Raw genomic sequence first — 12,501 nt, 5'->3', positions numbered from 1 at the left:
CATTCTGTGACCAATGTCAGGACTTAGGTAGGGGTCTCAATCAGGGCAGTGTGTGTAACCAGGTTTGAGGAACTCTCTTTGCTGGGCATACAAACCAGAAAATCCTCTGCTTTCACAGAATTCCTGAAAGGATAAGTCTGTTCTTGGAAATGCCTGTGCTGGGATCCAAAGCTATTTTGGTAGCAGCAGACGCTGTATATTTATGAGCAGGATATGTTTATGAGCTCAAAGATGTTCCTTGGTGACTTTACATCCTAAGCTTGTCACCCATCCATGGTTTAGAAAAGAGGCAGCACACCATTGGCTGGCAAACAAGAGGAAGAAGGCACCAGTGGTCACAAGAGGAACCCAGAGGAAGTAGAAAGTTGTGAAGATGTCACTGGGTTAGGAGCCCATGGCTTGCCACTCGGAGCCACTGCTACTTCTGGGTTTCCATTCCTTCGTTTGTTTGGCTGACCTTTGTTTTCGTTTGGAAGAGTCTCACGCAGTCCAGGCTGGCTGTAGTGGTTTAAATCAGATGCTACCCTATCTCCCAAGTCTCAAGCATTTGGTTACTTGGTCCCCAATTGATGGCTATTTGGGGGAGAATTCAGAGCTGTGGCCTTCCTGGAGGAAGTATGTCATTGGGGGCTATACTTTGAGGTTTCAAAAGACTCACAGCATTCCCAGAATCCTCTCTGCTTCCTGCTTGCAGCTCAGGGTGTGAACTCTGGGCTTCTGCTCATTCCTCTGCCCCTCCGGTCTGCCACCGAGGACCCTAATTGTTGGAATAAACCGTGAACACATGCCAGACCCTGACCAAGGAACTTTCTGGTCCCCTAAGGCTTGCTGAAATCCCCCACCCCTATGCTGAAAATACAGCCATTTTCACCTCACTGTCATGCCTAGCCCAGTCACCCTCGATCACCAGCATCCTGATAGCCAAGAAGAGGCAGTTTCTAAAGACAGATCAGCCTCGTCCAGGCATACGGCTCCAGGAAGCAGAGGTTGTGGACTGGACGGGCATGTGGCCCCTCTATTTAACTTTCCTTCCACCACACTTCCTATATAAACTCCAAGCACTTCCTTCCCCCTCCACAGGCACCCCTTCTCCCACCAGAAGGTGCCTGCTCCTCTCTGTTTGAAAGAAAATATCTGTGAGATCAAGACACATGGCTTATCTATGTTGTCTCAGAAATCTAACATGCACCCTTTGGAACCTAAGGCCAAAATGAACCGTTTCTTCTATAAGTTGCCTCGGTTATGGCGTTTTATCACAGATAGAAAAGTAATTAAGACTTCTGGCCTCAAATATTATACTAAGGGTTTTAACTCTTTTGTTCTTTTTTTTTCAAGACAGGGTTTCTCTGTGTAGCCCTGGCTGTCCTGGAACTCACTCAGTAAACCAGGTTGGCCTTGAACTCAAGATCTGCCTGTTTCTGCCTCCCAAGTGCTGGGATTAAACAAACCACCACCTGGCAAATTAATTTTATACTAAGTTAAAGATGACATTGGATTTCTAATTCCCCTCCTTCTGCTTTCTAGAGGGCCATGATTATGCCTGTTTAGGTAGGTGCTGGGGATCAAACCTGGAACTTTGTGCCTGCTGGGCAAACACTACCAAGTGAGCTACACTCCCACTCCCTGGTCACTTACTCTCCTCAAGAGAGATAGAGTGCCACAGCTGTCAAAATAGAATCCTTATGAAGCTGGCTCTGCTCAAAACTGCTACCAGTGGACCCTAGAAAGGATTTTCTCTTTTTGCTGAGATAGACTGAGATAGTTCCGAAAGTAGGCAGTAATGGGAGGACAAAACTGTATGCTTGCATAGCAGCCCAGCCACTGCACCTAATTTCCCACTACCACATCTTCCTATATGAACTTCAAGTGTCCCCTATCCCTTTCAAGGGCCCCTCTTTCCACCGAAGAGTGTCTGCCCTTCACTGTTTTGAAATAAAGTCTCTTCTGTAGAGGTCAGACTGGTCTCTTTTCTACCTTCTGTCTCTTTATACCACCTCAGAAATCTAACAAGGAAACCTGCCTGGATGCACCCGGGGTCTCTCAAGCACCACCATGACCAAGGTCTGTTTCTGGGGGTGGGGAGCTGTAGGCTTAGGAGCAAATGGTTTTCAGATTGAGCTGGACTTCTTAGGCAAGCTGTGATGGCAAGGAGGTTGTTCTGGGCAAGCCCAAAGTCTCTAATCCCTTCCTTGGTGTCCTCAGCAGGGCCAGCCTTTCTCCTGACTTCTCGGAGCGTGCCTCATCTCCCAAGGCTGTTGGAACACTTGGACCCGGGGAGCTGATTCCTTCCCCCAAACACTGCACATTGCTCTATAGACATAGAGTCCCAAAGGCAGTGCGGACAACCACTCCTAGAGGTTAGAATCTGGTCAGCGAATATTTGATTGGGACATCCACCAAGGCAGGGGAAAGAGGGACACCTCCTCCTGCTCAACAGCTCACTGTCACCTGGATCTTCACACAGAGGGACCACAATACACAAGGTCTCAGAGTTCAGGTCTGTAGAGTCCCCAAGTCATGCCCTGGGTGGGAGGGACTCCCTTTCCGCTATTCCTCAGCCTCAGAACTCTTTCCCACCCAATGCCCCACTGAAGCTCAGAGCAGTGCATGGCCGAGCACATGAACGAGTGGGACAAAATCACTTTTCCTCTTGGTCCCCGTAGGCTCTTGCTGTTTTCATTATCATTGGATCTGGTTTTCTAGAAGCACCGTTGATGTACTGTGTGCAGATTGAAAGCAGTAAAGGAGAAGAAGGGAAAGCAGGTGAGAAGCAGGGGCGAGTCAGTGTGGTGTTAGGAATCTGCGTCCCAGGGAGCTCCCAGGCAAATCAACCCCTCAGAGCTCTTCTCACCTCCAGTCAAGGGGACCTGGCTTCCATGGAGTATGGCATCTGACATGGCTGAGGACTGCCAGGGGGTGGAAACTCCTATGAATTTTCCTCTCAGTGCCTGTACACAGTTCTAGTGGCTTGGAAAGTCTGGGTAAGGCCTGTGCCACCCTAGGGGATCAGGAGAGGGGACAAGAAGGGTACCATGGAGATCTGGTGACAGGTTGAAGGAGTCCCAGTGTCACCAAGCATCATCAGAAGCCTGGGGTCCCCTGTCCCTGGTTCATGTCCTATAGTGGAGAGGAGACACTGAAGAGAGGACATAGAGTAGCAGAGGATGCTGGGAAAGGCACAGCATGTGGTGGCTGTGAGTCACGCCCTCTCCAGGGCCAGTCCATGTCAGAGATATGCTGAGCTTGGTGGCCAAGGGTAAGCCCTCTCTACTTGGGAGACCTATACAGATGAGGTCTCTCCAGGGGTGAGTAAGGCTGCCTCTGAAAGGGGGCTGCCTCTGAAAGGGGGCTCTGGTAGCCCTCCTTAAGGTCCCCAAGTCTCCCCTCCAGAGTTCTAGAGCACCAGGACCACAGCCATGGCCACATCCACTGGGAAAGACAGTTAAACTCTCCCGTTGGAGATCTAGAGGGAGCTGCTAATGCCAAGTTGGACCTTACAGAGGAGCATCCCAGGCAGGCCGCTGCCTGGGAGAGATGTGATACGAGGGAAGGAAAGGCTTTCTGGGGGAGGACGGTGTGTTACAGACCACCCTAGTTCTGCAGCCAGGCAAGGTCGGGTCCAGTGGCTTCATCCTGGGGACAGCCAAGCATGGTCCATCATCAGGGAAGATTAGGTCTTCACAGGTTGAACTTCCTGCTGAACTCCTGTGAAGCCTTGGGGAACTCTGTCTCCCTCTTCAGACTCAGTTTCCCCTCCTGTGCTAAGTATTCCTCCTATCTTTTAACCTGAACAGATTCACTTTTTCTTCAGGTCAGCCCCTACAAATCCCCAGCTGAGGAAGAGTTCCTCAGCCTAGTCCCTCCCCCAAGAGGCAACCCACCCCAGGCACAGCCCATTTTCAAATGCCCCAGTAAGTGTTGCTGGAAAGACAGCAAAGGGCTGGAAAGGGGGAAGCTCCCGTGTAGCCATCGTGTGAGTGTGAGCGTGTGCGCCGCGGCGCCTCATCTCCCTTGTCCTTATCTCCAGACCCAGCTGCAAACTTGATGTATTTATTTGCTCTGATGTGTGTAAGGGGGTGGGGCTCTATCCAACCCACAAGTCTGTCGGCACTGTGAGAAAGTGACCTTCCTGCAGATGGCTGTCTACTAGCCAGGCGGGGGCCAGAGGGAGGTGGGGACTGCTATAAATCCCTTCAGCCTGCCACTAAGAGGGTGACCCCCATCAGGGTAAAGGACATTGTTGAGGGGGCTTGGGAAGGTGGGACAGAACCTGAATTCTCAGTGGACTGGGATCAGGCGAGAGGGGATAGTAAGAGAGGGGAATAAAAGAGTGGAGGTATTGGGGGCAAAAGCCTGTTCTGGGGGGGGGGTCAGCACACAGGCCTGTCTATTGAGAAGAGTATTCTCAATTGTATTCTCATTATCTGTGTTCTTTAGCTGATTGGCTAAAGGTTAGTACTTGTTTAATTCTTAGGAGTTATATAATATTTATTATCACGCTTAATCTGCATATGAGTGCAGTTTTAGATAATCAGATAAACAACTCTTTTTTTTTTTCCTGGTATTTTCATGCTGGTCTTACTGGCTGGCTCTTCGGAAATGTTCTATGGTTAGCTAGATGGTTTTTGCAATCAATCTGGCTATCAAGTTGAGGATATTTATAATATGTATGGATTGAATTGTCCTCTAGGCAGCTGGTCCAGGAAAGAATTCCTTTGAGCTGAGTTTAAGGAAGTTCCCTGAGCCAAGACTGAAGGAATTTTTCCCCTCACTTGACAACAAACATTTTTTATGGTTGGATAAGGACTTTCAAACTTCCTGGGTTTGTGTGTGTGTGTGTGTGTGTGTCTAAGTAATGGGGAGAGTGAGTGGAAATTCTAGATCCTTCTCTCCACAGGCATCTTTTTCATTAGGCCCAGTGGATGTGGAGCTGATATCTGGGTTCGGAGAGAAAAGCTAACGATGGTCCTGCCTACCATTGTGGCATCCCAGCCTCCGAGTGGCCCTCCTGGATGACCTCCACTACTCCGAGGGGGCGTATCCTCAAAGGTCTCACCCACATCTTCTGTCATTGCGCTCCACATGTCCCCGCCCCCACAGCAGGCTCAGCACTCCGTGTCCAGCTCCGACTTGCACTGTAACTGGAGATGGGACCTCTCCAGGAATTGTACATCTTCAACAAAGGCAGCACCCCCACCCCAGGAGAGGGAAACTGATCCTTGGCGGACACCTGACAAAAATCATCCCTCTGATGTCTCACTGTCCAAACAGCTGCATTCCATAAGTACAGCTATGAACAAAAGAAAACACTCTTTTTAGAGGTCACAAATAGAAAACGTCCCAGAGAAGGCCGGTATAATTGGTATTGACACAAAAGTTGGAGGAATGTGAAAATAGTGCCAAATTATCTTTAAAAATTCCTTTGGGGGTGGCAGGAATATATATATAAAGAGGTTAGAGGACACTGCCCTAAAGTTCAAAAAAATTAAGATAAGCTTGAGCAGTGGTACCAAGTTGAGGGAGACAGGAGCTTCAAGGGCCTCCATTTTTCATCACCCCAGACTGGGAAATCAGGACACCAGTGGAAGGAGACAGGTACCTCCTTCAAGGCCAAGGCCAGACACCTGGTGCAGTGGCCTAGGCCTGGGCTCCCTGTGGGGTCGATTCTACTTCTGCCTGCATAGGCAAGAGAGCTGACCTCCAGCAAGATACTGGCCTTGCTGGTCCCTGTGTTCACTGGTAGGATGAAGAAGACAAAAGCATAATTAAATGGTGTAGCTGGGGCTGGAGAGATGGCTCAGTGGTTAAGAGCACTAACTACTCTTCCAAAGGTCCAGAGTTCAAATCCCAGCAATTACATGGTGGCTCACAACCATCCATAATGAGATCCATAATGAGACTCCCTCTTCTGGAGCGTCTGAAGACAGCTACAGTGTACTTACATATAATAATAAATAAACATTTTTTTTAAAAGTAAAATAAATGGTGTAGCTGAGAGGAAGGGTTGAAGCTACTTGGCGTTAGTGGCCAAGTCACGTCGGATATGCAGTCTCCCTCCTAGTATGACAGCCGGGAGACTGCACCGAGATACACACCTGATGTCCTGGGCTCGTGTCCCTAGAGAGATCTGCACATGGCTCAGTCTTTCCAGTGACTGGGTGGACTTGGCCCGCTGGGGTTCAGTGAGCCGTAGCAGAGGGCTTGGGACAGAGCATGCACTGGGGCACCACGTGAGCAGGAGTTCCTCAGAAGCTTCAGGGACTCCTCATTGCTGAAGCCACACCTGGAGACTAGAGTCCGTGGCTGGGGTTTCCCTGGATTCCCAACCTTCCCTCCAGTCGTGACCCCGAATCTGATCTAACCCCACATCTTACCATTACCCCCAGCTAGACTGTAGGTCGTGTCCTCTCCACTCACAACTAGCTTAACCCACGCACCCCACCCCCAATTCTAACTTGGGCCGTAACCTGGCTCAGTTTTCACTCTCCCACGGTCCTTGTTCTAATTTTACTGATTATCCAACATTTCCCAAATGCTTCCACATTTTCAGGTTTGCTGTGTCTGCGTCCCTGCTGGGCTTATGGTTACTTAATACTGATAATATGCAGACCTTTGAAGAATTCCAAGTTGGTGGCATTCTGAGCAACTGTACCTCAGAAATCAGCAAGATTGGTAATATCACTCTTGATAGGTGTTCAATTAAATATAAAAGAGTTCGACATTTGAAAATTGTTCTCCATGGGCCAGCTACCTAAAGCTGTCTCCTGTAGTCCCAGAATGCCCAACACATTGCAAAGGGCTGGGATACATTGTCTAGGCTACCAACCCCAGCAGAGCTGTACACAATGGTTCTCCAAACCTCTGGTCAGACATGTGGGCTGTGGCGCCCTCTGCTGACAGAAGTTGGGAGTACTGTGAGCTTGGCTCCTCTTCTACCTGGGATGGTGCAGAGTACTGACTTAATAGCATGCCACACCCAGGGAGTCCACGCTAACTAGCTGTGCCCTTCGTAGAGAACAAAAGAGGCAGAAACTCCGAAAGCAGGGAAGCCAGGCAAACCTGGGGTGTTGGCAGGGAGTCCCAGAAGACCTAGGAGATCTGCTGAGGGGCAGGACCAAGGTTAGACTTTGAAGGTGAAATGGAGTCGGGTCCAGGGTGGCAGAACAGCAGGCACCCGGCTAGCATTTGGGTGTTGTGCAGGTTGGAGAGGCATGGTTGGAATTAGGGTAAAGCACTTTCAAGGGACATTCACAGGGGCCTGGGCTAGCCTTTGTTCCCAAGAGAGGCTGGGGAAGAAATAAGCCAAGCAGCCCCAGGAAGCCTGATCTCACTTGGTGTCAACACAGAGCCAACCACTGCTCACTCGCTATAACGTGGTGATGCCTGACTCTTCTTGGCTCCCTCCCAGCCTCTCCCCCAACATAGTGTGTATTCTTGTTATGTTGCTAAGATTTGCTATTTATTTCCTTAAAGAGTGGTAACTCTCATCTTGTCCGTGAAAGAAGACCTTAAGTCACAAACACTGATCGCACTAATCCCAGCAAAGGTCTCATGAAGTAAAAATACACACTATCTCATTTTACAGGGGAGCTTCCTGAGGACCAGGGAGTTGGGAGTACCATATACCAAAATCCGAATCCCAACTCCCAGACCAATAAAGTTTTGGTTTGGGTGTCTGGGTAAATCTTGACAAAATTTTAAAATGTGCCACACACAGCGTATTTAAACTTCGATATATTTCGATCAAAGGGTCAAGCTGAGTGACCAGAGCTCTGGACGTGGAATTTGGGCACCAAGGACAGAAAGTGGGTGAAGAGGTGGTGTTGCTGACCAAGCCGGGCAGCTCACCCAGCCAAGGAACAGGAATCCCTAGGACGCTGTGCACTGGCACTTTGAGAGTTCTAGGCTAAGCTCCATCCAGGATATCAAGAACAATGGATGAACCACATGTTGCCAATTTCCTATGCTGCTTCTCACTTTTCTATTCATAGGATTTTATTGCCAGCTCTAGAAACTTGAAAACGGAAGTGGGCCCAGCAGCGGCGAAGCGCCTGCCGGTCCTGGTCTCTGGCTCTCGCCTCCCTCTGGGAAGCACTTCTTGAAGTTGGTGCCTCTCACCCTTGGAAACCATCCTGAGGAAAGTCCACCTGGGTCTCCCTACTTCAAATAATGTCCTTAGCTCTGAACAAGGAGATGCTCAGCTCTGCCAGACTCTGAAAGACTTTCCCTAAAGCTAAGTAACCTGCTCACCCACGCCTGAGAGAACCTTCTATCCCCAGGATAAGAGGCGCCTCGAAGGCTCCTTTAGGGAAGGAGGGATGAGTAAAGTTTGTGATTGGAAAGCTAGGGCTTCCTTCTGTCATTAATCCATCATCAGCTGAAGACAAGTAGCCCCATGAGGCTGGGACTTGGTATGAGACATGGCCCCCCTTCCCCCTCCCATCCTTATCCCCACCCAGAACCAGAGTTCTAATGGACAGTTTTCGGAGTTCATCCCTACTATGGCAGGAATGAGCTTCTACAGAACGCCTTAGAGCAGCAGTTTCTCAGCCTGAGGGTCATAACCCATTGGGGGGGGGGTCAAAGGACCCTCTCATAGGGGCCGCAGACCAGAAGGTCTCCATACCAGGTTCATTAACTAGCAAAATCACAGTCATGAAGTAGCAACAAAATAACTTTATGGTTGGGGTCACCACAACACTTGGAACTGTATCGGAGGGTTGTAGCATTGGGAAGGTGGAGAACCAGTGCCTAAGAACACCCACAGGATGACCGAGAGGTGTGGGCGTGCAGAGCTATCTGGAAAACACCCTAGGAGCAAGCAGGGAATGTGTCAGGGTAGAAGGTGAACAGCAGTTCAGCCAACTACAGGGAACAGCGGGCCTCCAAGATGACCACAGGGTCAGGGACCAAAGGCTCAGAATGAGAGTTGGGGTCCAAAGGGTAAGGATGCTTCTTATCTGCTGCTCCAGTAACCTGTGGTCCAACCCTCAAAGCCCAGGGGCTGAGGACTGAGATAATACCACAGGTTAGCCAATCTCACAGAACATTGGCGTTCCGATCTTTTCCTGATCATACTCGATGTGCACGACCAGGGGCGTCTCTGCTTCCCTTTTGGGGGGATGTGTGGTCTGGGGCAACAGTGATGCTCAGAATTGTACAGAGCCGCCTGGAGAACTTGTTAACACGACAGGCCCTGCTCCAGAGAGCCTGATTCCAGAGACCTCCCCAAGGTTGAGATGCCAGTGCCCCTCTGGGTGTCCCTTGGAAGGGCTGAGTGCAGGGAGGAGTCAGGAGGCCTGGTGAACAAAGTACCAAGTCTGAGGGGTGAGTGTGGAGGCAGGTGTGCACGGTTACAGTTCCTAGCTCTCTGCTGCTGCAAGGCCCCTTTGGAATGAAAGTACTTTAAGAAAAATACAAGTGAACACAGTTGGCTTCTGGGGCCGAGAGAACTCAAATCCATGAGGGCATTTTGGTTCGAAAGGCACTTGGAGTGCTCACGGGGCTGCTGGTATGGGGTCAGTGCCACCTTAAAGTATTATTTGTGGGCCACCAGCAGGCCAGTTGGGACATGGATTGAACATCTAGGGAGAGCTGCAAGGCCACACGTGATGGTGGTGGTAGGTGGTGACTGGGGCCCTTGAGAGCCCAGAGGCCATGCCTTCTTTATGCAAGCCTTCCTGGTTCCGGCTTCCAGAAGGGAGGTCTAGGTCTGGGGTACCTTTGGCGTCTGCTGCAGGAATTTTAGAGAAAGGGAGTTTGGTCCCAGAGAAAGGATACCTGTTCTGAACTAAAGGACAGGATCTGGGAATGTATTGAAGGGGGGAGGGGACTGGCTCAGGGATGCCCCTCCCTCTGTGCTGAGCAACTAGACCAGGCACCCCTTATTTTCAGCTCTGCCAGACAGAGAGGCAGAACTGTCTTCTGCCCCAGCAGGGGCATGGCCCTCCAACAGTCCTTCCATGTAGGTGCTCAGACGCTGCAAGAATTGGGCAACTTGGGTCGAAGCCGACGACGAGGTGGTCTCCGGGCTCAGGTAGCGGATATACTTCTTCAAGCCTTCTTGCCGGTTGCTGCGGTATGCGGTCAGCAATTCTAGGAAGCTCACATTGTGGAGGGCCAGGAGGCGGGCCTCAGGCTGCGGCAGGACACTGGCCTGAACTAGGGGCTGCAGGGACGCGAAGCACTGCAAGCTACTGAAAGAGTAGATGTGCTGGACCAGCGGCAGTCCAGGGGAGACCTCGAGGAGGCAGCACAGGTCTCGCATGGCCAGCACGGAAGCCAGGGCGCTGCGCTCGCTCATGTTTCTCGCCAGGTAGGTCTTGGCTAGGTTCCTAAGTTTGAAGCTGTTGGCGCCGGGTATGCGTTCCCGGATGAGGGGCAACACGGCCAAGAAACCCGAGATGGCGTTCTGGAATTCCCACAGTTTGTTGATATCATTCAGGGCCTGGAAGAAGATGGGGAGTCCGGGCCCCCACAGCCTAGGACATGCCAAGATGGGACGGCGCATGGAGGTGAGGAAGCCCAGGAAGTGCTGCAGCCCCGTCTCCAGGGAGACGGCCTTCGAGTAGACACTGAAGGCCTCGGGCTGGATGAGCACTCGGAACTTGCTTTCCCGGTTCACGGCTGCCAGCTGGCTAATTTTCTGGGCTAGGCAGGAAAGAAGGGCAGGGTGAGGTTCGGGGTTCAGGAGGTGCTGGGGTGGGTGCAAGGGAAGGGACTGCTGACCCACTGTCTAGTAATCCCACCGTGAAGCCTGCTGGCAGGAGCCAAGTGTCTTCCATACGTAGCTCTTGCCTGGCTCTGACTGGGGGGCCGGGAAGGCTCACCGGCCTTGCAGCTGGCTCTTCCTATCCCTCCTGCCCCGGAGTTTGCCCAACCCTTAGAATTCTGCCCATTTTGTATTTTCTCAGCTTCCAGCTCCAACAGAGACCCCAGAGGGTTTCTTATCCGCCTTCTATTCTGTTCCTACCTCCAACCCCATCAGTCCCTGCTGGACCAGAGCCCTGGGCTGCACCCCTTAAGAGCATGGGCCAGAGACTTCTGAAGCCCAAAGATGGCTTTTTTTGTGCTATGGAAATATCTGATGATTTTGGCTGGCTGAACTAGCCCCGATACAGGGCCCATAATTACTGGTTAGAGTAAAGGGCCAGAGCTAAGGGGCCAGGGCAGGGGACAGAGAGGAAAACTAAGCACTTCGAGGAGAAGGAGTCACAACTCTCTGTGACCTGGGTCCTGCAGGCTTCCCCATATATCTGGGCCCTGTTCTGGGAAATGTGTGATCACAGCCAAAGGTCAAGAGTGATCACTTGTCAACAATAGCCTATACACTGGTCCCAGTCTCTCCACAGAGGCCGTGTCAGAAGTGAAACCGTGGAGTTCACGTCTCCCTCCCACGCCCGAGTTCCACTCCAGACAGATATGGCAATGCTTGGCATCCCAGATGTGTCAAGAGTCCTCTGCCCACCTGGCTGTCATGCTGGCTAGGAGCTGGCTGGAGCCTCAGAGGTGGCTCTACCTGCATCTTCCCTGGGGGACTCAGACTAAGCTAGAAAGAGGTAGGGTAGATCTTGGGGAACCCACTTTCATTGTCAATCTTGAGGTCAAAGAAAACCAGGGTCCTGTCTTCTAAGCGGGGCTCAGCGAGGCTCTCATCCAAGGCCATGAGGGAATTGGGGCCCTCCAGCTGGACGCTGCTGGACTCACTGCTGCTATCGTCCAGCTCATGTGAAGACTGCAACACAAAGAAGCCAACAGGTCAGAAGCTCAGGGGCCTTGAAGGTCCAAGGCAAGGCGGGTCTGCACTGGAGCAAGTGTGCGTACAGGAAGCTGCAGGGATGGCACCCGCACACGCGTGCGCGCACACAGTAAGGGCCTCTCTGTGCACAGGACGGGGTGGATTAGCGGGGATGCACAAATGCATATGCACGTGTGAACCGAATGTGTCCCATTTAAGGGTTGCACATATGGCCCAGGGCTGTGGCTTCTGGAGAACAAACACCTCTGACTAGAGAATTAACATCCCTGCTGCCTAGCTGCTGTTTTTGTTACCTTGACACAAGCTGGAGCCATCTGAGAAGGGGGAGCTACAATGTTGGAGAAGGCCTCCTTTCGTAATTAGTGATGGATCTGGAGGGGCAAAGCCCACTGAGGGCAGTGCCATCCCTGGGCACAGGGTGGTAAGAAAGCAGGCTGAGCGAGCCAGGAAGAGCAGCAAGCCAGTAAAAAAGTCCTCTTCCAGGATTCTGAATCAGTTCCTGCCTTGGGTTCCAGTCCTGACGTCCCTGGATGATGGACTACAAGCTGGGACCTGAAATAAGTAACTTTTGGCCCTGGCCTTTCCCACCCACCCTTCCAAAACACTCGCTTTCCACAAACCTTCAGCCAAGAGAAACTGTGGTGCTCACTAGAAAAACAACCAGGGCTTAGCTCTCCTAAAGGAGGCTGCTTTTCATTTAACTTACATTTTGTAGTCCTGCCTCAGGCAACCCAACTTCCTCC

General features: G+C 51.3%; 1 protein-coding gene across 3 annotated transcripts in view; it reads right to left on the bottom strand.

The window, feature by feature from the left end:
* Positions 1-8,656: 8,656 nt before the first annotated feature.
* The window catches only part of Pml (PML nuclear body scaffold), a 29,528-nt gene continuing 25,683 nt past the window's right edge, over positions 8,657-12,501 (bottom strand). For 2 of the 3 annotated variants that reach the window (XM_052188193.1, XM_052188192.1), the window contains 2 exons: positions 11,584-11,734; positions 8,657-10,650 (listed from right to left, as the gene is read on the bottom strand). In XM_052188193.1, the coding sequence (XP_052044153.1) occupies positions 9,869-10,650; positions 11,584-11,734 (933 nt within the window). In that variant the 3' untranslated portion in view covers positions 8,657-9,868. The remainder of the gene's footprint in view (positions 10,651-11,583; positions 11,735-12,501) is intronic. The other variant, XM_052188194.1, reaches the window with a different exon arrangement.

Source organism: Apodemus sylvaticus, chromosome 7, assembly GCF_947179515.1.
Source record: "Apodemus sylvaticus chromosome 7, mApoSyl1.1, whole genome shotgun sequence".
In the NCBI taxonomy this organism is placed as follows: domain Eukaryota; kingdom Metazoa; phylum Chordata; class Mammalia; order Rodentia; family Muridae; genus Apodemus; species Apodemus sylvaticus.
Note: the sequence above shows the minus strand (reverse complement) of the source record. Positions and strands in the feature narration are given on the sequence as shown.